The following is a 27,426-nucleotide window of genomic DNA, read 5'->3' as shown; positions in this document are numbered from 1 at the left end:
CCCCACCATCACTATCACAATCCCCAAGAGAGCAAAGTTTAATTTTGCAAGCCACTATGTTAGGCAATCAGCAACAACATGATGTGCAACCATGGTACCCGAGGGGCACTTGTAAGCATTCCTTTGCATGTAACATCAATTCAGCAATGCAAAGTTGCATACATGTTCAATACTAAACACAGCATGTGTTAGATCATACAGCATGGAGCAAAGTAATTAGCATCTGCTAATGATTAAGAGTTAATATTGAGAACACCAAGAAAGCTTAATAAATAACATTATAACTTCAAACATAGTAAAGCAAATGCAGGCACTTAAGGATTTAAACCTTTCTTCATTTGCTATTATAACAATCAACAAATAGGATTCATGACATTCATTGAACTATATGGATGGAGAAGTACAGGATAAAATTAGTTCAATCATTCACTTCAGAAGAGAAATGGAGAAAAACAAATCCAGAGGCATAATATTTTTCTTAGTACTAACGTCCTGGTTGCTATGATTCTCAAAATATATGAAGTGTTCATCTTTGATATGATTCTGTATCACTGAAGCTTGTGGATTGTAAATTAGGAAATCAACTGAATAATAATTTTTTGCACTCAGATCAAAACTGCACTTGGTCCCTGTTTATCACAGCAGTAAATAGTTGAATATATAAATTCCATACCAAGATTTTCTGAACAACAAAATGCTCCACGTGCTTCCAATTCTAAACTTTGCTATATTTAGTTTACAATGTTTACAATGACAAATATTATAATAAATTGTCAACCTTCGTAATGTTCTTTAAGAGAATGAAGTTTCTGCCTAAACTCTTGCCCTCATAGTTAAAGAGGATGGGTTAGAAATAATTAGAGGAAAATGCACCAGTTCAATGAAGGTTTTGCATGGCTGGCCCGTCATGCCCAGGCCAACCATTGTACTTATCTTTACTATCCCGTTTACTTGCATTTAATCTGTCTTTGCCTTGATAATTCTATTTTTGAGAATCCCAATTGTTCAAACATTGTCCTGAATATTTCCCTGCGAACCATAATAATTATTTTTTTTAAATCCAATAAGCATGATCATCAGTGTAGTAACTTGTCTTGCTTGAATTATATCAGAATCAGAACCATAATACACATTATGTGAGGCAATTTTATACATTTTTCCATAATAAAGATTGCATTGCATATTATCTTATTTGGTTGATCACATTTTGTACAGGAGTACCAACCAATGTAATAGAATGCATTGAATGCAGTACATATTAGGTCAGATTAAAGATATCAACTGTTTCACAAATAATTCTACAAATAATGACTACTGTGCCCATCAGATGCTGATGTATTGAATGGTTCCCAAAAATCTTATGTATCATTTTGTATACGATATGTTTGAAACATACAAAGTGACGTTGAACAAATACAATTGGAAATAACTTTATTTAGACAAATCTCCAACAGCCATTTCACAAAAACCTGGTTATTAAATTTATCAGAGAGGTTTTGTTCTGTACAATCCAGGTTCTGTCAATTAATTTGGGCAGGTACCTGGAATTGAAAAGTCTGGAGGGACATGGGTCAGGCAGAGGAAGTGGGACTTGCAGAGGTAGGCAACTTGGTCAGCGTGGACGACTAAGACCGAAAGGCCTGTTTCTGTGATGTAGAGCTCTACAACCCATGACTCGATGAAATCCACCATTGGTGGAATTTGGCATTGGGAAAGCAAAATAATCTGACTTTCAGATGCATTCAAACAAGTGCTGAGAAGAAAAATACCCATATTACCTCAAACCTATGTTAAGTTGTACTCTACTCCATTATTACAAATTGCAATTCTGTAGTGGAGCAAACCAAGTTAGAATGCCTCACAGAAGCATTATCAAATAAAAATGTAAAACTCTGAAGCACAGGAGGAGATATTGAGGCAAACAACCAAGCCACTTTGTCAGAAGTATAATCATGAAGGAAATTCTTGGCAAAAGACAGAACAGTTTAGAGAAAAGATTCTTCAGATGAAAAGGTCAACAGGAAGGAATGTTAATGTTCAGGCATGTTCAAAAGGTCAGAATCAGACAAGTTCAGAAATTGAGACAACTCATGAGTGAGAGTGCTGAGAGGGCAAGGTCATAGCGAGTTTGGAGAAGAGGGTGGAGTTTTAAAATAAAATTGAAAGCTCAACATAAACTTGACAATATTCACAAAGGAAACAGTGAAAAAATGAGTGAAGGAAATATGATGCAGAATAGGACATGGGCATAGCTTTGAATGATTTCAAGGATAGAATATGGCAGGTGGGCCAAGAATCTGTTCAAATAATCATCTCTGGAGGTAACAAAAAGGTTTTCAGAGCATAAGACATGAATCAAAGTTGAAGTCAAGCAGCAAAACATGTGAAACCAGGCAGTTTCAGTAATTACACAGCCATATGGTCCAAGAGTTCTAGGGGCTAGTGGAATCAAGGGATATGGGGGGAAGGCAGGCACGGGGTATTGATCGGGGACGATCAGCCATGGTCACAATGAATGGCGGTGCTGGCTCGAAGGGCCGAATGGCCTCCTTCTGCACCTATTTTCTATGTTTCTATGTTTCTATGTTTCTATGTAATGCTCTTCTCAGTGATAAAAACAACAAAGTTCTGAACAGTATAGTTCAGTTTCAGGAAGATGCCAGGGAGGGGCTTGGAAACTGTTGCTAGGGAACAATGTTTGTGACAGAGGTTAAAAACAATGGCTTTTTCGTTGCAATATTTGATTGCAGCATATTTCCCCTCAGCCAATACTGAATGTCAGATAGACAGAGAGAATACACCCGGAGAAGTGATGGTGAAGTGGAGCTGGGTGGGTTGTGAATTCACGCCTTGTCATCAGGGAGCAGCAGCACAAGGATAAAAAGTAGGTGGTGGCCAAAAACAGTTTGCTTGGTACACACCAAAGTTAAAAGCATGGGCATAAGATCACAAGTGATAGGAGCCAAATTAGGCCATTCGGCCCATCGAGTCTACTCCGCCATTCATCATTGCTGATGTATCTCTCCTTCCTAACCCCATTCTCCTGCCTTCTCCCCATAACCTCCGACACATGTACTAATTAAGAATCTATATATCTCTGCCTTAAAATTTTCCACTGACTTGGCCTCCACAGCCTTCTGTGGCAAAGAATTCCACAGATTCACCACCCTCTGACGAAAGAAATTCCTCTTCATCTCCTTCCTAAAAGAACGTTCTCTAATTCTGAGGCTATGACCTAGACTCTTCCACTAGTGGAAACATTCTCTCCACATCCACTCTATCCAAGCCTTTCACTATTCTATATGGTTTCAATGAGGTCCCCCCTCATTCTTCTAAACTCCAACGAGTACAGGCCCAGTGCCGTCAAATGCTCATCATATGTTAACCTATTCATTCCTGGGATCATTCTTGTAAACCTCCACTGGATCCTCCCCAGAGCCAAGCACATCCTTCCTCAGATATGGTGCCCAAAATTGCTCACAATTTTCCAAATGCGGCCTGACCAGCACCTTATAGAGCCTCAGCATTACATCCCTGTTTTTGTATACAAGCCCTCTCAAAATAAATGCTAGCATTGCGTTTGCTTTCTTTACTACCGATTCGAACCGCAGATTAACTTTATGGAAATCCAGCACTCTCAAGTCCTCTGATTGCACCTCTGATTTCCCTTGCACCTCTGATTTCTGAATTCTCTCCCCATTTAGAAAATAATCTACACCTTTATTCCTTCTACCAAAATGCATGCCTCCACACTTTGCTACACTATATTCCAACTGCCCCTTCTCTGTCCACTCTCCCAACCTATCCAAGCCCTTCAGCAGTTTCTCGACACAACCTGCCCCTCCATCTGTTTTTGTATCATCTGCAAACTTAGCCACAAAGCCTTCAATCCCCTCATCCAAATCATTAATATACAACGTGAAAAGCAGCAGTCCCAGCACCGAGCCATGCGGAACTCCGCCAATCACTGGCAGCCATCCAGAAAAAGCACTCTTTATTGCCACTCTTTGCCTTCTGCCATCCAACCAACCTAATATCAATGCTAGTATCTGCCCTTTGATACCATGGACTCTCATCTTCCTTAGCAGCCTCCCGTGTGGCACCTTATCAAAGGCTAAAATGTTACCAACCACCAAAATCAGACAAACCAGCCAATAGTTCCCACTATTCTGCTTTGCTCCCTTCTTGTGCAGCGGGGTAATATTGGTAATATCCACAATCTCTAAAGCCACATCGTTCACAACCCTAGGGTGCAGTCCATCTGGCTTATCCACCTTCAGGCTTATCCACCTTCAGCCCTATCACCTTCTCCATAACTTCCACCCCCTGACTCAAGATTCAAGATTCAAGATATCTTTATTTGTCATCCAAAAAACAAGTTTTTTTGACGAAATTTCGTCACCCACAGTCCAACAATAAGAGCAATAAAATAAGCAAATTACACAACCCCAACCAACACAAAACCCCCCAAAAAGAAACATCCATCACAGTGAGTCTCCTCCAGTCCCCTCCTCACTGTGATGGAAGGCCAGAATGTCTTTTCTCTTCCCCTGCCGTCTTCTCCTGCGGTCAGGCTGTTGTCGTTGCCATGTTCCAGGCTGCGCCGGACGGTGAAATGTCCGCAACGGGCCGACCCAAGCCCCGCTGCAAGTCGGGGCGGTCGTGGCTCCCGACATTGAAGCCCCCGCCGAGCAGAGAAAATTCCGTGGCCTATTTCAGGCCGCGCCGGACGGTGAAATATCCGCGGCGGGCCGACCCAAGCCCCGCGATCCGGGGCGGGCGAACACGCTGCCGCTGCCGGAGCTCCCGATGTCGACATCCACGCGGCCCGAGCCTAAGGCGAGTCGCAGCCGCTCCCGCAGCCTCCGAGGACGGCCGGCTCCGCTGATGGTAAGTCCGGTCCGCGGGCTCTGCGAACCTGAGCCCTGGAGGCCGACAGCTCCAGGAGTTGGGCCGATGGTAGGCCGCAGCAGGAACGGAGACACGGCCCAGAAAACAAAGGTCGGGTCTCCGTTCGGAAGGGACACATATTACAATTTTACAGTTCCCCCCCTCCCCCCCACATACACACATAGTACACAAACACAAAAACACCACATCACAACTACAATTAAGACAACAAAAACAACAAAAACACAAAGACAAATGGACTGCAGGTAAGCCGCAGCTGCTAGGGCAGCGCCGCCATCTTCGCAATTGAATTTCAGGCATGTTGCTGGTGGAAAGGAAGCAACTGCGCACAATTTGCTCGCAATAATTGAGAAAAGAACAAAGTAAGTGTGATCCCATTCGGTTGCGAAGTAGTAAAAAAACATAGAAAACTACAGCACAGGAACATACCTGATGGCCCATCATGTCGGTGCCAACTCGGATGCCATGGTTCATACCCCTTTATTGCTTACCTGTGAAAGAGTTAATGGCTATTAACTTTGCATGATGGAATGCTTGGCCATTGTCTGCAAACCTGCTTGTATGCTTTTGGAGCTTCTATATTGTTGTTAGTGTAGGAATGTTAATTGCTCATAAGGATGTGTCTGGTAGCTGAAACTTACAATCCCTGGAAACCACAGAAATAATAAAATGGTAGAATGAATGAACAGGATAAGCCTAAACTTTGGGTCCTGAATAGCTGATGTTTGCAAAATTGCACCAGGCAGGACATAACCATGTGATTCCTAAAGCTTGTTCGACGGTATATCCTGTTTTGCCTGGGAAGAATGTCTGGAAAAGACGATGGACATTACTCTCGTTAAGATTAGAATGTGGTTAACTGTTGACTACTTGTGGGAATGTGTAAACAAGACCTTCTGTGGTATGATAAGGATATCACTAATGACTTATTGTGTGGAATATTTTATGACTGAAGGGTGTCATGTATATTGTGTTCAATACAGTTTGTGATTGATTTGAAGGAAATGTGTTAAACATCCTGGCTGCAAATTCTGTATAAAAATGCAGCGAAAATGCTGTATCTTTGAGTGGAAGCAAGGGGAGTGCTGAGTATGGTCATACACCCTTAGCACTGATCCCCCCACTCCCGTCTGACGATAATTAAAGCTTTGCTTGGTTTACCTTTAACTGTTTGTGTTGTTGTCTGTTTTAAGAACCTGTTCATGTGTGTCGTGTAGAGTAAAGTGCAGAATATTGCAGCGCACCAGATCCACACATAAAGTCCAATGTCCACAATGGTGAATTGTACAGTATTGTTACATGAACTGTACAGTACCCTAGATTATGAAAGCACCATTTAGAAGCCTGATAACAGAGAAGATGGGCAGTTTGAGATGGAGTGTTCATTTTGTTGCTTAAGCACAGCTTCTGTAGACTCCCAATGAATGGTCTTGAAGTTTTCAAATCTATTCCAAATACTCCTTTGCCATTTTGACAGTCATGGGCAAGGAATTTTTCAAGCGTTGTTGCATTTGATCTTTGAGTAATTTACCAGCACACTGTACTCTATAGGATTGTTACATCCTATACATTTTGGTGCCGTAGCAGAGTAGAAATTTGATTAGAGAGACTCAAACCAGAAATTCAGGAAAAATAGGCACATTTGGAATGCTGTGATAGATTCCAGGATACTGGGGCGGTAATAAAATTTGAAGATGACTCAAAGGAAATTAGCTGGAGGAACTCAACAGGTCATAGTGATAGAATCATGCAGCATAAAAACAGGCCCTTGGGCCCAACTTGCCCACACCGACCAACATGCCCCATCTAGCAGGCCAAAGAGTAACGTGAAGGAAAATAGACAGTGGATATGTTGGGTTGAGCTTTTTCATCTCGGCTGACGGAAAGCGGAGATGGTGGTTGAGACTGGGAGGTGATAAGTACAGAACAAAAGGCTGCACATTCTGGAATCTGAATTCCAGTAGCAGCTGCCCTTTGTTCTCCACATCACCCCACCAGGCTCCTACTCTCCATCCTATCTTCTCCATCTGCCAATCAACTCTCCTCACCCGAATCCATCTGACTCTTACCACCCCTCCTTCCATCTACTTCCCCTCTACTCTTTCAGTCTAGATGAAAGTTCTGGACCAGAAATGTAAATTGTCCATTTCCCTCCACAGATGCTACCTGATCCACTGAGTTCCTCCACCTATTCTCTTTCACACAGATTTCTATGCCCACTGAGAACTTAAGTCATATGTTCTCTCCTCTGCAAACTCCATGGTTCAGAAATTTATCCAATTAATGACTGAGGCACATCTGAAAAGGAAGGTGCCAGTTTCAGTTTGTGTCATTTTACTTGTATGCGGGCACTCTCCTGGCTAGAGAGCAATTGATGAATTACATATTGGAGCATTGTGTAAGGAAGTGATCACGATCCATTGTGATGCTCAATAAGATCTGTGGGCATTTCCAGTCAAAGATAACAAATCAAATAATTGTCTGGGCCAGGAATCGTAATGTCTGTTGAAAATAAGCAAAAGATAACAACATTTCTCCAGAACTCAACAATCAACTCTAGCAAAATCTAAAAATACAAGTTTGATTCCAACACCACCCCCACAAAAAAAAACGTGATTGGAGATTTATATACACAAATATGATTTTGCTAACCTAAACTTGATATAAACCATATAGGGAGCATGCAAGTGCCGGATCTCTAACATCTGTGGTATACGATTTCTCACTGACGATCTGAGCAAACTCCATTAAAGATTCGTAGGGAAAAAAAATGCAGATGCTGGTTTAAATCGAAAGTAGACACAAAATGCTGGAGTAACTCAGCGGGTCAGGCAGCAACTCGGGAGAGAAGGAATTGGTGACGATTCGGGTCGTAACCCTTCTTCAGTCTGAAGAAGGGTCTCGACCCGAATCGTCACCAATTCCTTCTCTCCCGAGATGCTGCCTGACCCGCTGAGTTACTCCAGCATTTTGTGTCTACCCATTAAAGATTCCAGCTAAACTGAAAGTTGCTTCTAAAAATCGACAGCAATATTCCATAGCACAGAAGCATACTGTGGTAATATTTATAAATACCTTATCAACTCAGTACAAACATTCTTTACACAAGCCATTGTTTACATCAAATATGTGCAAAAAATAAATAAATATATAACTTATTTGCAAACATCGTAAACTTACTGTTGTTGCCTTCTGCATGTTACTAACAGGCAGTGAGCGAACAGTTTGCAGTCGAATTAATAATATTTTTTATAATATTATCTGGATTTTAAAATAGCTAGAATCAGGTCATTTTAAAGAGGATTTGCTTGTCATTTACTCTTATAAATTCTTTCCGGTATGAAGCATCCAGCTCTGTAGTTAAGAATAAGTTGTTCCCCCCCCCCCCCCCACGAAGTTTTTAACAGTAAATTTCTGCTCCAAAGCTACAACAATGTGGTATGACGAGAATTCAACTTCAATTGTTAGATAATTGTTTCTCTCAAATGCCAAATATCTAAAGACTGTTTTGCATGTCATTCTGATGATGCCCCTTTGAATGTTCCTCCTCTTATCCACACAAAAATATTAAAACATTTTGAAAACTAACTGAAGAAAATTTAGCGACTCCTCAATTTATTGAAAGGGTTGCATTCCACAGCAAAATTTCATAAATTCAAGAGTGGTGGATGAAATGTGCTACAGGCACTTGGGCAAATTGTAGTTCTTTGCATGAAGAATGTTGTGTTGTTTGCTGCAGCAAAACATAGGTTTATAAATTGGACTTGCATATCCCAAAGTATTGAATGAAAATTTGGACCTGAGCCGAAATGTGAACTCTCCATGTTCTCCAGACCTGCTGAGTTACTCCAGCACTTTTTGAAAAACTAGCATCTGCAGTTCCTTGTTTCTACATTTCTCTAATACTCTGATAATCAGCTTTTCAACTACTGTACACAGTAATCCCATTTATTCAACATCTGGCTCGCCGGATGCTAATTCCTGTGCTCCCTTCATTCTATTGGCAGCCCTGTTAAGGCACTCCCTCCCCTGGTTCTCTTAGTTCTCCCTTGAGACTTACCCGATTCCTTCTTCCACACTCCACTAAAGTTACTATAGCCTTGTCTCCCACCCTAGAAACATAGAAAATAGGTGCAGGAGGAGGCCATTCGGTCCTTCGAGCCAGCACCACCATTCATTGTGATCATGGCTGATCGTCCCCAGTCAATAACCCGTGCCTGCCTTCTCCCCATATCCCTTGATTCCACTAGCCCCTAGAGCTCTATCTAACTCTCTCTTAAATCCATCCAGTGATTTGGCTTCCACTGCCCTCTGTGGCAGAGAATTCCACAAATTCACAACTCTCTGGGTGAAATTTTTTTCTATCACCTCAGTTTTAAATGGCCTCCCCTTTATTCTAAGACCCTCCCATTAATTTTACCAGGTTCACTGAAAAATATATTTTGCTGCAACTAACAGCTTTAAAAAGTAAATCATACTGGAATATTAATGAAACAAAACAAACATAAACGTTCAGGAGCAACTTAGCAGTTCAGCCAGCATCTCTGATGAACATAAATTGGTGGCGTTTCAGGTTGTGACCTCTCTACACGCTGTAACAAACCAACCACTCGCCCCCTTTTTTCCCCTAACAACCCAGCCCTCCCACCTTTTTTCCCCTGTTCCTTGTGTCTTTATTAATAGAACATCTAATAATCCAACACCGCTAAAGTTCCAATCATGCCAGATTAACAGATTTTTACGATATCTGGTAAAGGCATTAGAGGAGACTGGTAGAAGGTGAGAAGTAATGCTGCACTGCCCTCACTGCCAGGATCAATACACAAATTATATAAACCACTTAAACACAAGTTAGAATAATTCCTAAAGGGATTTAAACAAATGTGAAGAAGGGTCTTGAACCAAAACGTCACCTATTCCTTTTTTCCAGACATGCTGTCTGACTCACTGCATTACTCCATCTTTTTGTGTCTATCTTCGTGTTTAGTTTAGAGTTTAGTTTAGAGATACAGCACGGAAACAGACCCTTCGACCGACCGAGTCCACGCTGACCAACGATCACCCATACACTTGTTCTATATTACCCAACTTTCGACATCCTACGCATCAGGGGCAATGTACAGAAGCCAATTAACCTACAAACCTGTAGGTCTTTGCAGTGTGGGAGGTAACCAAAGCACCCGGAGAAAACCAAAAAGGAGAACAGACAAACTGTGCAGACGGCACCCATAGTCAGGATCAAATCCAGGTCTCTGGTGCGATAGGGCAACTTAAAAATACAAGTGGCATCAGAGGGATGAAAAATAAAAATAAGACTGGCTTGAACAACATAACTGCAAACAATAGACAAACTGCCTAAAAACTACAATGACATGAAAAAGAAAAACAGGGCCAATAAAGAGGAGAAAATCAATAAGTTTAAATCAGAACGATGGGAAATCTATGTCATTGTACCATCTAATCGTCATTATTGATCCAAGTAAGGTGCTTATCAAAGTACAAAACTGATTCAGACCACAAAAAGTGCCACAATGAATCAAAGAGCAAGGTTAATTCAGATCTGGAAATCTTAGAATTATTTGCAAAGAGTAATATGACTATAGCAAATGCACTGAAGATGGTTGGCATTAGAAATGTATCACTATCCCTTCACCCTTCCAGAGTTTTAATACTGAACCTCCCTACAGAGAAGCAATAAGAGTACCTTCACCAGATATTCTGCATCTGTCAAAGAAAATCACAGTAACCTTCCCAAGTCAAGTTGGGATGGACACTAAATGTTGGCCTGAGGAAATGAAGGCCATGATTAAAGGAAAATCAACAAGTCTAGTCTTGCTGTCATCATATTTTACAACCAAAAAGATCCCTGGATAGATACGTCACAACCCCTGTCTTTTTTTAACCTTGCATTTTGGAAAATAAACAAATACCCCATTTACCACTTTTTCACACATAAACATAACTGCCACAGCTATGTTGACTACACCTCCTTATGCAAGGACATTTTTCAGTGACCACTCACTTCGCAACTCCTTGATTTGCTCATCCTACCCCAACCAACTTGCTTCTTCCCCAAACACACCCCTGCAACTGCAAGAAATGTAACTCCTTTCCCTCCATCTTCTCTCTCACTTGTATCCAGAGCCCAGCAGCCTTTCCAGGTGATACAGAGGTTCACGCACCCCTTCCAACTTCACATATTGCATTTTTCTACTCCTGATGTGACATCAACTACATTAATGAGACAGACTAGGTGACCGTTTCACCAAACATATGCCTTGTCTGCCAAGGTAGACACAAAATGCTGGAGTAACTCAGCAGGGACAGGCAGCATCTCTGGAAAGAAGGAATGGTTGACGTTTCGGGTCGAGACCCTACTTCAGACTTCGACCTAGTCTGCCAAGGCCTGCTAAAGCGCCTGGTTGCTAACCATTTTAAATCCCTTTCCCATACCGACCATTGTATCCTTGATCATCTCCATTGCCACAGTGATCCGTTACATCGGACCAGTTGATCATATGATCAGTCAATCACAGAGACTCACTCTTTCATTTGAGCCATGAAATGGGGGAAGGAAGGAGGGGGATAAGGGGGGATGGAGTGGGTGAGGGGGGGGGGAGTGGGGGAGGGGAGGGTGCTAGACCAATGCAGGAGTAGTTTGGGGGAGTTTTACGGAGGGTTGAGGGGGGGGTGGAGTGGGTGAGGGGAGGATGGAGTGGGTGAGTGGGGGGGATAAGGGGGGTTGAAGTGGATGAGTGGGTGAGTGGAGGGAAGGGGTGGAGGGAGGAGTGGGGGAGGGGAGGGTGCTAGACCAATGCAGGAGAGCTTTGGGCCCAACTGGTCCACCGTGTTTTAATTGTATATAAAATTATGAGAGGGATAGAAAGGGTTGACAGTCAGAACCTTATTCCCAAGAATAGCAAAAAAATAGCTTTGAGGTGAGATGGGCAACGTTTAAAGGAGATGCGCGGGGCAATTTTTTTTCCATATACACAGAGGGTGGTGAGTGCCTGGAACATGCTGCCAGGGGTGGTGGCCGAGAAAGAAATGATAGTAGCATTTAACAGACTTTTGGATAGGCATATGGATGCACAGGGAATTTAGGGATATGGATTATGTAGAGGCTAAGATTTGTTCTTTGCATGTGTTTGGCACTGATATTGTCGGCTGAAGGGCCTGTTTCTGTGCTGTACTGATGCTTTCTTTACCACTCTATCTACTTGTGTTGCCACTTTCAAGGAGCTATGCACTTAAACCCCTAATTCCCTCTCACATCAATGTTGTGGAGGGTCTTGCCATTAACCATATACTTTCCTCTTACATTTGAGCTTCCAAGTCAAGAGTCAAAAACATCTCACTCAAACTCAGATTAAACTCCATCTGTCATGTCTCCACCCATTTCAGTAGTTTATATCCTGCTGTAAACTTTGACAGCCTTCCTCACTGTCTGCACCTCCACCAATTTTGGTGCCGTCTGCAAAATCACCAATCAATTTTAGTTCAGTGTACTTTAGTTTAGAGATACAGCGCAGAAACTGGCCCTTCGGCCCACCGAGTCCACGCCGATCAGTGATCCCCGCACATTAACATTATCCTAAACACACTAGGGACATTTTTTTAAATACATACACCAAGCCAATTAACCTGCATACCTGTCCGTCTTTGGAGTGTGGGAGGAAATCGAAGATCTCGGAGAAAACCCACGTGGTCACGGGGAGAACGTGCAAACTCCTTACAGGCAGCAATTGTAGTCGGGATCAAACCCGGGTCTACGGTGCAGCAAGCGCTCTAAGGCAGCAACTCTACCACTGCGCCACCCTACACCTTTACCAAATTACCAACAGAGGAGGTTTACGTTCTGGTAAACCTCCTGTGTTTAAAGCCTTTACATCCTTTTGGTAATGTATGGCGGGAAATGCACACAATACTCAGTGCTGTGCAATTCATCTACATTTATGTCCAAGTCAGTTATGTATATCGTAAACAGAGGTCACCGTGTAGATTACTGCACAACTCCAATGGTCTAGCCAGAATAACACCCTTCCACCACAACCCTGTCCTCTAAAAATAAGCCAGTTCTTACTCCCAATCCCCTGCATCTGAATCTTCTGGATCAGCCTACCATGAGGGACTTTATCAAATGCCTCACCAAAATCCATGTAAACAATATCCACCACCCTACTCTCATCAATTAGATTTGCCAGCTTCTCAAAAAACTCGATCAAGTTTGTTAAACATGACCAGTCACGGACATAGCCATGCTGACTGTCCATAATTAGTCCATTGTCTTCCAAATCAGAGAAAATACTATCCCAATCCTCATCTATAGCTTCCCTGCCACTGGTGTGAGGCTCACTGGCCTATTATTTCCTGGATTATCTCTGCTTCCCTTCTTAAACAAAAGTACAATATTGGCTACTCTCCAGTTCTCCAAGATTGTGACTGTGGCTGGAGAAGTTACAAAAATCTTGGTCAAGGCCCTGCAATCTCCTTGCTTTTCTCAATAGCTTGGGATAGATCCCATCACGCACTGGGGAGTTATTCACCTTACTGTACTTCAACACTAACACCAGCTCCTTCTTGATCTCAAACTGCCCTTGCAAATGTGTTCTCTATACTGATCTCATTGTGCTCCATGCCATTCTCTTGGTGAATACAGATGCACAGTATTCATTTCGTACCTCATTCACATGTCAGATGTGGAATTGCTCAATAAGAACTACTCCCAATTTATTCTCCCTGGCTCCTGCCAAATTGGCCAGGAGCTCATTTAACAATAGAAGATCCAGTATGATCTATGCAGTTATCCGGGAATGTTCAAAAAATTTAAGTAAGGAGATTAATAATGGCTCAAATGAAAGAGTGAGTCTCTGTGATTGACTGATCATATGATCAACTGGTCCGATGTAACGGATAATACTCCAATGTAACATTCTCTTGGCTTCACTAAGCAACGGCAATGCAATTGGAATTAATTAGCTTTACTGATCTCAAGTGGAAGGAATAAGACTGCAGCCATCTGGTTGTAGGGAGATCAGAAACAATGGATCTACACCAAATATATCTCCATTGTTATCCACTGCCTCCATGAAAGGCAAATGAGCTGACTGATATGATAATCATAATAAGAGGTATCCGGAGGCCTAAGAAGGCATGTGGTTAGACTGTGCATGTGAGCGCAATAGAGAAAAAGGTCTTTGTATGATCTTTGGCTTGGTGCCAATAACAATGATGCAACACCATTGCTGCAGTGGAAAATGGAGGTTACACCGTGGAAGCCAGTAAGGACGATGACAGACAAAATAGGTCAGATTTGGACAGAATTATTCATCTTACTGGAAGCCACAGGAAAAGGGAGGTGATAGAGTCTTGGAAACTCCTTACCTAACCCTGGAACAACCTGGGATCATGGAGAAAACCTAGGTCCAATGTTCAGAAAAGTGACATTTATTCTCAAAGGGGAGCCATGAATCTATGTGAGACTGATCACTTTGTTTTGAGAAGCAGTATACTATGCAAAGTGTGACTGCCAGTATATAACTTTGAGTAAAGCCAAGTATACCTTTCACTAGTTATCAGATACGATTTTAATATAAATGCAAATTTGCACAATACCTTCCTATGTACTTGCCGTCTTCTTATTTACATACTATCTTTCTGTGTTTCATGTGCTATTAGGCCCTTTTATTCTTTCTATACTGCAATAATTCTCATTCTGATAAAAGTCATAAGGTCATAAGTAATCGGAGCAGAATTAGGCCATTCGGCCGATCAAGTCTTCCACCATTCAATCGTGGCTGAGCTATATCCCTCATAACCCCATTCTCCCCATAACCCCTGAAATCCGTACTAATCAAGAATATCTATCTCTGCCTTAAAAATATCCATTGACTTGGCCTCCACAGCCTTCTGTGGCAACAAATTCCACAGATTCTATACAAATAAATTGACTTGACTTGACTTGACTCTGACTAAAGAAATTCCTCCTCGTCTCCTTCCTGAAGGAACATCCTTTAATTCTGAGGCTATGACCTCTAGTCCTAGACTCTCCCACTACTGGAAACATCCTCTCTACATCCACTCTATCCAAGCCTTTCACTATTCAGTAAATTTCAATGAGGTCCCCCCCTCTTCCTTCTAAACTCCAGCAAGTACAGGCCCAGTGCTGTCAAAAGCTCATCATATGTTAACCCACACATTCCTGAGATCATTCTTGTAAACCTCCTCTGGAACCTCTCCAGAGCCAGTACCTCCTTCCTCAGATATGGTGCCCAAAATTACTCACAACACTCAAAATGCAGCCTGACCAGTGCCTTATAGAGCCTCAGCATTCCATCCCAGTTTTGTATTCTAACCCTCTTGAAATAAATGCTAACATTGCATTTGCCTTTCTTACTACCAATTCAACTTGCAAATTAACTTTTTGGGAATCCTGCACCAGCACTCCCAATAAATACCAATTTCCATTCTAATTTTTCTTTCCAAAACGTTAGTAACCTCATATTTTCCATCAAAGTCAAGGTTGAACCCAGGTCTCTGGTGCTGCAAGACAGCAACTTTACCGTTGTGCCACCATGCCGGGCATTGAGCCAGACAATTGAGCCTAACAGAATGCAGCACTCACATTATTCTACATTGTGTGCAATCTGTTGAAATGTAGCACGATGGAAGTGGAATTAACTAAATTAAAGCCCTTATGTTAATTGCTGGAAAAGGAAAAACATACCATTCATCATCGCGGGATTTAGCATCTTGTAATGTAGAAAATGACCCAACCAATTTGTACACATCAAAATTTCACTAAAAAGCTAAATGTAGTAATAACCAGCTAACCCTATCAAATGGGATAACTCATCTACTATTCTTCAAAATGTCTGAGCTAACCCTATCAAATGGGATAACTCATCTACTATTCTTCAAAATGTCTGAGAGTATACACTGGGTGTGGGTTTAATATTTAATGTAAATGGTGGCACTTTTGACACTGCAAAACTATTTCATTACCACACTGTTGAGTCAGCCAGGGACATTGTACTTAGTCCATAAAGTTGGTTTTTGAAACCAAAACCAACCTCAGACCCACAGATGAGATTCCAATTGCTGTAGATTATGTTTCTTCATCAACCACATTTACAAATAACATTTGGCATCGGAAAATCACCCCATACCATTGAATGAAGACCCAAGGTAAATACTGCAGATAATAAGCCAACACAATGCAAACAATAGATAGACAATAGACAATAGGTGCAGGAGTAGGCCATTCGGCCCTTCGAGCCAGCACCGCCATTCAATGTGATCATGGCTGATCATTCTCAATCAGTACCCCGTTCCTGCCTTTTCCCCATACCCCAAACAAGACAATAGTGTAGGAGTTAAGACTTTGGCACAAGATGGGTAAGAAAAGTTATTTGTTAAGACATTATGGACTGAATACTTTCCTCAGAAGGCAGAGAATTCCAGATATTAACTACTTCTGAGGAAGAAATTTCTACACACCTCAGCTTTAAATGACTGGCCCCTTATTTTGTAGCTTCTTCTTGACTCTCCCAAAAGTGGAAAAACTCTACCCTACAGAGCCCACTTAGGATCTTAAACATTTGAATAAGGCCACTCTTCATTCTTCACAACTCCAAGGAATGCAAACCCAAACTCTCCGGCCCTCTTGACAGAAGAACCTTCTCATCCCAGGAATTAGCCTGGTGAGTAAAGAACACAGGAAGAACTTAGCAGGTCAAGCAACATCTTGCAGGGAAATGGACGGATGGCGTTTCAGGCAGAGATACATTTGGTGAAGATTCCAACGTCTGCAGTCTATTGTATCTTCAATTAGCTTGGTAAATCTCCTTTGGACTATCGCCAATACTACTATATCCTCTTTTAGGTAAGACAACAAAAACTCTGCAGTTTTTCTGTATTCTTCCTTCTGTTTTGCAAAATGGACATAAACTACAAGAGCAAAGTTCTTTAATTCATTCAGATTAGCAAATTTAATTTGTAGCAAAATATTGCTCTTGGATCAAAGGTCCTTTTAAATTTCCTTAGTAAAAACTGTTTTAAAAAAAAAAATCATGGTAGGTTCAGTAAGCATTCCACTACAAATTTATAATCAAGAATAGTGGATTGTCACGGAAGGGTATTTAATTGTCAGATGCCCCGGGAATGGAACAATTAAATTCTTACCTTACTTTGCAGGCACATTCATGCAGCAACACAAAAATAAATATGCAATTATCAATAATGCAATAAATCATCAGTAATACTCAGATAACCAGACCATAATAACACAAATCAGACGGCAGTGCTATTTACATAAAGTCCATAATAGTTTGTTGTTGAGCTAGGGTTGCGCAGTTTGGTTCAAGAACTAATGATTGCTGGAAAGAAGCTGTACCTGAACCAGATGGTAATAGTACTCAGGCACCTGCACATTCTAGCGAGTCCAGGGTGGTGTGCGTCTTTGCAGATAATAGCTGGTTTCTTTAAGCAGTACGTCCCATCGATTCCTTCGATGGCGGGGAGATCAATACTCATGATGGATTAGGCAATATACACAACTTTCTGCAACCTCCTTCAATCTTGGATGTTCGAGTTACTGAACCAGGCCATGGTGCAACCAGTCAGAATGCTCTCGACTGCAGAGTTGATTAGAGCATTTAGCTACATGCCAAGTCTCCATAATCTAAGGAAGTAGAGGTGTTGATAAGGTTTCTTTGTGTCATTGATGGCGGCGCGCACGGACGCAGCGGCTCACAGCTCTCCCTTTCGGTGCGTTTTATGTGTGTTATCTGTGTTATGTCTGTTAGTCAATTTTAGTCATGCAAACCAGGAAAATCAGGCAAATCCTACCTACAACCGAAAGGACCTTCTGATCATCGGATTCCAGTGCAATCGGGACCTTGTGCGCGAATTTCCACACCCGCGAAATATACCGGAAGAGATAGCCAGGACACCGGGCGCTCCGTGGATAGTTGTCGGCGCGAACAGGCGTCGCAGGCGGAGGAGAAACAGGAAGCAAAAGCGAGGATGCCGGTCCGGTATACTTGCCAAGCTAAAGAGACAGCCACACAAACCACCGCTACCCAGCATGTTCCTCACCAACGCCAGATCCATCATCAACAAAATGGACGAACTAAAACTGCTGATATCAGCAAACAAACTCGTGGAGGACTGTTGCATTCTCTTAGTAACAGAGACATGGCTTCATCCACTTATCCCAGACGGAGCCATTGAGCTAGCCGGGCGTACAGCGTTTCGTTGGGACAGAAACATCGACTCCGGTAAGAGCAAGGGGGGGGGGTTATGCATTTATGTGCACAACAACTGGTGCACTAACATCCAAATCATAGATAGCCACTGTTCTCCTGATCTGGAGTCCCTAACAGTTAAATGCAGGCCTTTTTACCTTCCTCGCGAATTTACAGGGGTTATAGTAACAGCAGTCTACATCCCACCGAATGCTAACGCTAGCACAGCTTTAGGCTACCTGCTCGGTGCAATAAACTCACAACAGAGCACATATCCAGAAGCAGCCCACATCATAGCCGGGGACTTCAACCATGCAGACCTAAAGTCAGTTCTCCCGAAACTTGAACAACACATAAGATGTGCTACCAGGGGGAAAAACACACTAGACAAGGTTTACTCAAATATTAAGAAGGGGTTCAGGTCAGCACCACTACCACACCTGGGGCAGTCAGATCACCTGTCCATATTCCTAACCCCAGCATACACCCCACTCAGGAGGAAAGCTCCAGTCACCATAAAGACTGTTAAGACATGGCCTGAAGGAGCTTCCTCGCAGCTGCAGGATTGCTTCGAAAGGACCAACTGGGATATTTTTGAGGATCAGGACTTGGAGGAGTACACATCAACTGTACTTTGCTACATCCAAAACTGTGTTGACAATGTCACCGTCGACAAACGCATCCGGTTGTACCCAAATCAAAAACCCTGGATGACAAAGGATGTCAGGTCTCTCCTCAAGGACCGTAACACCGCCTTCAGGTCTAGTGATAGAGCTCTATACAGTGCTGCTAGAACCAACCTGAAGAGAGGCATCAAGGATGCCAAAGCGTCCTACAAGAGGAAGATTGAAGACCACTTCTCCAACAATGACCCACGGCGGGTATGGCAAGGCATCCAGCACATCACCAACTACAAGACCAGCAACCGCACGACTGCCGACGGCGACGCCTCGCTGGCTGAGGAACTTAACTGTTTCTTTGCTCGTTTCGAGGTGAAAGCTACAGTGGCAGACATTACACCCTCTCCAGCACCTGACAGCAACACCTTCACTGTGCAGGAGTATGATGTTAAGCGCGTGCTCAGAGCAGTGAATCCCAGGAAAGCTGCAGGCCCCGATGGTGTGACGGGCAGAGTGCTGAGGGAATGTGCAGACCAATTATCTGAGGTCTTCACAAAAATCTTCAACCTGTCCCTTTTAAAATCCACCATCCCTCCCTGCCTGAAGTCCGCCATAATCATCCCACTGCCGAAAAAGTCTGTCATCAGCAGTCTTAACGACTACCGTCCGGTAGCACTCACACCGGTCATCACAAAGTGCTTCGAAAGACTGGTCCTGCAGCACATCAAAGCCAGCCTCCCACCCACCTTCGACCCACACCAGTTTGCCTACAGAGCAAATAGGTCTACAGGGGATGCCATCGACACTGCTCTTCACACTGCACTGACCCACCTTGAACACCAGGGGAGCTATGTGAGGATGCTCTTCCTCGACTTCAGCTCTGCCTTTAACACGGTCATCCCGAGCAGACTGGTCACCAAACTTTCCGACCTTGGATTTTCCCAAACCATCTGCAAATGGATCAAGGACTTTCTGACCAACCGCCCCCAGACAGTCAAAATAGGCCCTCACCTCTCCTCCACCATTACACTGAGCACCGGCTCACCACAGGGCTGTGTGTTGAGCCCCATCCTTTACTCCCTCTACACTCACGACTGCGCCCCCACCCATCCCACCAACACCATCATCAAGTTCGCGGATGACACGACTGTGGTTGGACTCATCTCAGAAGGAGATGAGACAGCCTATAGGGATGAAATCCAAAGGCTGGCAGCATGGTGTTCAGTGAACAATCTGGTCCTGAACTCCTCCAAAACAAAGGAACTTATAATTGACTTTAGGAAAACCAGTGGAGATTACGACCCACTCTACATCAATGGGGTCTGTGTGGAAAGGGTACCAGCTTTCAGGTTCCTGGGTACGCACATCGCAGAGGATCTCACCTGGTCTACCAACACCATCACCACAGTAAAGAAGGCACAGCAGAGACTCCACTTCCTGAGGATCCTCAGGAAAACCAACCTGCAGGAGAAGCTCATGTTGTCCTTCTATCGCTGCTCCATCGAGAGTGTGCTGGCATACTGTATAACCACATGGTATGCCAGCTGCTCAGAAAAGGACAGGAAGGCCCTTCAGAGGGTCATCACGACGGCCCAGAAAATCATCGGCTGCTCACTGCCCTCCCTGGAGCACCTGTTCAGCCTACGCTGCCTCAGTAGAGCAGGCAAAATAATAAAAGATCCATCCCACCCCGGCCACCGTCTGTTTGTTCATCTGCCCTCTGGTCGACGTTTCAGGTCGATAAAATCCCGAACAAACAGACTTAAGAACAGTTTTTACCCCAGGGCCATACGAGAACTGAACACTACCTTTGCACTAGGCAACACTAAAAAATCTTTGTACTTAACATAATTGTATTTAATTGTATTTATGTATTTATTTGTTTTTGCATTTATTGCATATATGTTTGTACGCACCGTCAGGATTGGCTATTTTTTAATTTCGTTGTACTCGTTGCAATGACAATAAATGAATATTATTATTATTATTATTATTATAACGTGCAGGGCCTAGACCAGATCTTCAGAGATATCCCACCCAGGAACTTGATGTTGACTCTTTACACTGCCTTCCTGCCAATGAATGGATAGCCGATAAAGATATGTATCTGGACTATCTGTTTTCCATTCCTGAAGTCAACAATCAGCTCCTTGGTCTTGCTAACATTAAAAAACAAGATTGTTTCCTGGCACCATTGAATCATATTATTGACATACCTCCTGCGCTCTGACTCATGTTTACCCATTATTCGTCCAACGACGGTGGTATCATCCATTAATTTAAAGATTGCACTGGAGTCTGGCTCCACAGCCATGGGGATAGAGGGAGCACAGCAGGGGGGCACTAACTCAGACATTGAGGAGGAAGTGGTGTTGTTAATTCTTACTGATTCTGGTTTGCCATTGAAAATCAATGAAATTGGAACAATAATAAACAAAAATGAACAAATTGGAACAATCTTCAGCTTTCAGAAAATCGAATGGAAACACTTCCTCCTCAAGTGAATCTGCAACTGTGGACATATATAACTGGTAACCATGGATATTCGAAGTGAAGGCTGAGTTAGAGGACATTTCAAAAATCAAAAAAGATGCAGTACCCTCCCAATAATTCAAAACTGTTCCTTGTACTGTATTATTCAATTATAAAGAAGTTAATAGAAAGGGCAACCAGACAGCTGATGGCATTGTCTGGAATGTATGAGGTAATGTATGCTTAGTCCGTGAGGTTCACCTCCTGTTCCTTTAATCTTATTTCCACAAACTACTGACTAATCAACCTCAACTGCATGCAGACGAACATCATCAGTTTGTTCGTGTACAAGCCACTTCCTTTACAAATGCAGTCATCACTCCACTCCTCAAAAACACCCCCAAAAACATTGACCCACCCGACCTTTAAAAAATGCGCATCTCAGCTCCAACCTTTCTTTCACTTCCAAGGATATCCTCTTTGTTAAATCCATGCATATTTACTGCCCCCATCTACCTAGTAAATGCATGTTTGAATTTTCAGCAGTTTTACATCACTGACACAAATTTTGTTGTATTTTAGAGTTAAGGACCTACATTTTCATTAATCTTTGTTAACCTGTTTACATAATTTATTTAGATACAAGGAACTGCAGATGCTCGTTTACAAAAAACAACAAGTGTTGATGTAACACAGTGGGTCAGGCAGCATCTTTGGAAGACATGGATATGTGACATTTCTGGTCAGGATCCTCCTTTGGACTAATTGTAGTAGGGGAGAAAAGCTAGAAAAGAGGAGGGTCGGGACAAAGCCTGTCAAGTGATAGGTGCGGGGAGGGAATTTGATGGACAGATGAGTGGACGAAAGCCAGTAGTGAAAAGCAGGTAAAAGGCTGTAAGTTAAGGAGAAAGGGGAGTAAAATGTGGACAGTGGAAAGGATAGTTTACTTTATCACCCTCCACTGAGTTACTCCAGCATTTTGTGAATAAATACCTTCGATTTGTACCAGCATCTGCAGTTATTTTCTTACCCTCCACTGATGATCAGTTTGTATTCATCTCTGGTTTCTTCCATACCTGGGATGATTCTTTAGTTGCAATTACACACGACTATTCTTTCCACTCTTAAACTCTTATGTCTGTAGTCTCTATGGACTTCTGGCATTATGCATGTTTATTATCTACATTATATTTGAAGTCAAGATCATCCAAAAATAAATTAAGTCGGCAAAAACCATTGAACCATGTACTTAAAGAATCCATTCAAGTACATTTTTTAGATTAATATACAAGGGAAACAAAAAGAAAATCTATGGAATTCTCTGCCTCAGAAGGCAGTGGAGGCCAATTCTCTGGATGCTTTCAAGAGAGAGCTAGATAGAGCTCAAAGATAGCGGAGTCAGGGGGTATGGGGAGAAGGCAGGAACGGGGTACTGATTGAGAATGATCAGCCATGATCACATTGAATGGTGGTGCTGGCTCGAGGGGCTGAATGGCCTACTGCACCTATTGTCTATTGTCTAAAAGACACTATTTTAAATCTTACCTCGCATATTAGTAATCTCACAGCAAGCAAGGACCAGAGGATGCTCAGAAATTAGACATTTATATTGTAAGTGTATAGCAAGAAAGTAACAAAAATTAAACCTTGAAGACAGAGACAGGAATTATTATTATGGAGAATGAGGATATTGATGACTGTGATGCTATTGGGCCATTACTGATGATGGACATTGAAATTTCCTAGCAGAGAACATTATTCTGCGCCCTTATCACTCAAAATTCTGAAGATCTCCATGGGGTGATTTTGGGGTGCATTACCATAGTGATGCACTTTGGTCTTTTCTATTATCTTGAGTGAGGATCGCTGTGAACAAAATCTGGATATTCTCAATGCCAGAAGAGTTCAACAAATAAAATGGAGTAAGTCTGAAGCAAGGTCGAAACATATGGTAGTAGACACAAAACAAGATTAATAAGTAACGAGAAGGAAAAACCGACAAGGGCACAAAATAAGTTTTAAAATAAGAAATACTATTTACTGGCAGGAAAGAACTAAATTATTCAGCCAACTCAAAAGTCAAATGTTCAAATATTTCTGAAAACAGTTTAACCAAAAGATATCTAAAGATATTTTATCTCCATTAGACCAATAACAGAGGTAATCAACTGGAATTCCTGTTCCAAATTTCTGATTCTTTAATAAAAAAACAGATAATTGTTTGTTTATAAAAGTTCAAGAGGCCCATTGCTAGTTAAATTTAAGGAAGATAAAGTAAAAACGTTTTAGTTTATCTTTAAAAACATGCTAGTTAACGCCTGCTTTGAATCATTAACAGAAGGAATTAATGCAAAAGCAAATATTCACTCCCATTTCTGTTTGGATTAAGGTAATTAATTTAGATTAGTTTAAGCATGCTTTCAGATAACAGTCAAAACGTTTTTTAAACTACTATTAAAATTCCTAAATTCCAATAATACATCTGTTCATCTAACTTCAGATATGAAATAAACATATACAATTTAACCAAGTTTGTCAATTTCTTTCCTAAATGTTTGAACAAAGCTCATGATCATTTCTAAAGAGAGTCAACCAATTGATCAGATAGGTTGAACAATATTTGTGTGACAAAATTGTCTTTTTCAAGATCCACCTTTTTTTTTTCTACCACCCAAAACAATTTTATAAAATTAGTTGATCTAGAACAAGTACGTTTGTATGCTTCCTGCAAGGTACAAACGTAATTCTATTAAATCTTAACATTCTGTAGTATATAATACAAATCCCAAAAGGTTTATGACACAACCCATTGCTGACCTAGTACAATTAAACATACAAAAGTCAAGTGCACCTTTTGATGGCTCTGGTCCATGTAGTTGAACTGTGGAATTCATTTCTTCCATTGTATGTCCTACAGAAAGTAGGCTCAACCGTCTCATTTTTAAAAGCCTGGGAATGGTATCACGATCAGTAGGCTCAACATCCAAAACCACTTCCCCAGATATAACAGCAGGCACCACTCGCTTCAAAAAATCCATTGCTCGCATATGAAGTCTCAGAAAATAAATGCAGCAGTTTAACTGCCTTACCCACACACCAAGTGCTCATTCAAACTTGCTTAATACACAAAGGTGGATTATTTGCATTGGATTTCACAATGATGTCATTGGGGAACTGGGTGGTGCCCAAAAGCTGCAAGTCAACATTTAGCTATCAAGCAATGTTTGAGACACATTGCCTGCCTTGCAAACCGATAAGGCCATACAGTATACCAATTGACAAGAAGCTCGAAGGTACATTTTAACAGGTTTGTAGACCTAGCAGAAACCACCTTGACAATGGATAAAGAACTGAAAATGAATGCAATTCCATGAAACATCAGGCATTCTGGAATCCGTTCATTAACAGGAACTTGGCTTCTATTTATCAACTTGCAAAACACCCTCACTCAAACCATTCATGATGGGTGGAACCTCATATTTCCAACACATCTGTTCTCCAGAGATAAGGTGCATCACTTTAAAGGCCATGTAAACAAAGTAATCTAAACTTACAGGTTTTATTCAAAATGAAGCACTCAACTGGCAAACCGCTTCATGACAAGGTAAAATTTTAATAAAATGCAGATGCTGGAAATCTAAAAAAACTGAAAACGCTGGAAACAAGGCAGGCCGAACCTTCATTCCGAAACATTCACTCTGTTTCTCTTCCCACAGTTACAGTCCAACTCTATCGCTAAATAACTGTGGCTGACTGAATGAACACACCCTAAGATCACATCAACTGTTTTATTAATGCAAGATTTCTGAGTGAGACCTTTACCAGCCTGTTAAGAAAACATTTCAGAACTAACTGAAATGTACTTTTTGTGACCATCAATTAAATCTAACGGACATCTTGCAGCTGAAGTACATATTCAAAATCACAAATGGGAGTCATATTAGATACAAAAGTTAATTTTACAGGTATTAGCATGGCAGTGCTCAGCAATATGTTGGATGTCAATAGTCAATAGTCAATAGTCGTTTATTTGTTACATACACATAAATGTGTAGTAAAATGAAACATTACCCGCAGTTGAACAATAAGACCAATAAGATTAATCAATAAAAATGCAATAACACATACAATCACAACTAACACCAAACAAAAAGAAACATCCATCACAGTGAGTCTCCTCCAGTCCCTCCTCACTGTGATGGAAGGCCAGAATGTCTTTTTCTCTTCCCTGCCGTCTTGTCCCGCGGTCAGGCTGTTGGAGTTGCCACATCGGGGCGGTCGGGGCGGTCCGATATTGAAGCCCCCGCTGGGCGGTGAAAAATCCCGCGGCCTATTTCAGGCCGCGCCGGATGGTGAAAGGTCCGTGGCGGGCCGACCCAAGCCCCGCGAATCGGGGCGGGCGAACACTCTGCCGCTGCCGGAGCTCCCGATGTCGGCCCCCACCCAGGGGCCTGCGGGCTTCTGACGTCCAAGCGGCCCGCGCCGGAGCCTCCGGAGACGAGTCGCAGCCGTTCCCGCAGCATCCGCAGGCAGCCAGCGCCGCAGGTGGTGAGTCCGGGCCGCGGGCTCTGCGAACCAGAGACCCAGGTGGTCCCAGGTGCATGGCCGGTGGTAGGCCGCAACGGGAACGGAGACACGACACAGAACAAAGGTCGCGTCTCCGTTCTGGAGAGAGAATGTTACAGTTCCCGTTCCCTCCCACCCCCCCCCCCCCCAAAACATAACATACAACACTACATCATATTAAAACTACAATTCAGACAAAAACAACAAAAAACACAAAAGACAGACGGACTGCAGGCAAGCCGCAGCTTGCTTTATAACATTGGAAGAGTATTGTCAATTCCAGGTACTAAATGGGCCATTGATGTATGGTGACTGAGAAAGCTAAATTTTGTTTTTAAATATTTCACCCCCAGCTCATTTAGTAATCCTAAATTAACTCAATTCCACCATTTTCCTCAAATGTGGTATTCTGACAAACTCGGCCTGTTTCTGTGGTGTGTGGCTCTAAAACTCTATTTTCAAATTTGATCTTTATATTTTGGGTTCCAAATCATTCAAGTAAATTAGAAACAGTGGCAACAATAATGTTAAGCACCATATTGCTTGGTAACTCCCCAAAGCCCAACATGACACCCCACTGACAAACCCACCACCATTGTAAAAGTGGTAAAGCCTCTTGATATCTTTCTGTGCTTAGGTATTTTATACTCAAATCCCCTGGCTGTCCTTATCTGCTTTGTGAGATATCTAATTCTCAAAATGTACCCAACAAGTTGCAACTTAATCCCTTCATTACATTAACCACTCCCAATCAAATTGGCAATCCCCACATACCATTTTTACTATTATTCCAGAGTTAACGGATTTACAGTGAAAGCCGAGGACATTTAATTTGCTTAATATTCTAGAGCCTCTCTTTTGAACTGTGTCCAGGACTTTTAAATCTCTGAAAGTGTGAATTATATAGCTGGAAACAATATTCTAGATAGTCTGAAGGCCAGTACCTCTTCCCGAACAGTGTATTCACTTAGTAATGGATCCCAGTAATCCAAGTCAAAATCAGTAACGTTTAGAAACTCAGCACTGAGGTCAATTGCGTACCCAGACGTTAAAGCAAAGCCTTGTGTGGAAGATGTACGTCGTGCAATGACAATGTAAAATATCTTCTGTCAAACAAAGGCTGCTTCATCCTTTGAAACTGGATCTAATTGTAAACGCAAGCACAAATCTCCATCAGCTCACCATTTACCAATTGTCTCCTCCAGACTTCATTGATGTCACATGTGGATGAAAAATTAACCAAATAGAGCATAATAATATTTATAAAAATGTCCACACAAAACTGTTAAAGTGAACAAAAAGCCTCCACTTGAGGAAATAAGACAACTCTTTCTCCATCTCTCAACCTCTCCTTCGAGCCCAAAGATCACAAGCATACGACACACCAATTTGTAAAAGGCTGAGAATCCAAATATACAACACAGTTCACAAAATCTGCGACCTCATCAAAATATACAACCATATTGTTCAGATCCCAAGACAAAGACCAAACCATTTATCTTCACAGAAATCATAGTAGAGTTGTGAATAAAAATCATATTGCAATTAAGTTAATGAATCCAAGAAAAATCCAAATACAGGATGAAGAGCCGTCCAGTCAGGGAGAACTT

General features: G+C 42.1%; 1 protein-coding gene across 4 annotated transcripts in view; it reads right to left on the bottom strand.

Moving 5' to 3' along the window:
- fryl (furry homolog, like) overlaps positions 1-27,426 on the bottom strand; it is a 275,852-nt gene that overhangs the window by 223,617 nt on the left and 24,809 nt on the right. For 2 of the 4 annotated variants that reach the window (XM_078398750.1, XM_078398757.1), the window contains exon 1: positions 24,102-24,341. The exons of 1 other annotated variant lie outside the window; for it this stretch is intronic. In XM_078398750.1, coding sequence (XP_078254876.1) covers positions 24,102-24,297 — 196 coding nt within the window. In that variant the 5' untranslated portion in view covers positions 24,298-24,341. Of the gene's footprint in view, positions 1-24,101; positions 24,343-27,426 lie in introns of those variants that run through there. One more of the 4 variants, XM_078398756.1, reaches the window with a different exon arrangement.

This window comes from Rhinoraja longicauda, chromosome 1 (genome assembly GCF_053455715.1).
Source record: "Rhinoraja longicauda isolate Sanriku21f chromosome 1, sRhiLon1.1, whole genome shotgun sequence".
Classification (NCBI taxonomy): Eukaryota; Metazoa; Chordata; class Chondrichthyes; order Rajiformes; family Arhynchobatidae; genus Rhinoraja; species Rhinoraja longicauda.
The sequence above is the reverse complement of the archived record's forward strand: the minus strand, read 5'-3'. Positions and strand labels throughout refer to the sequence as shown.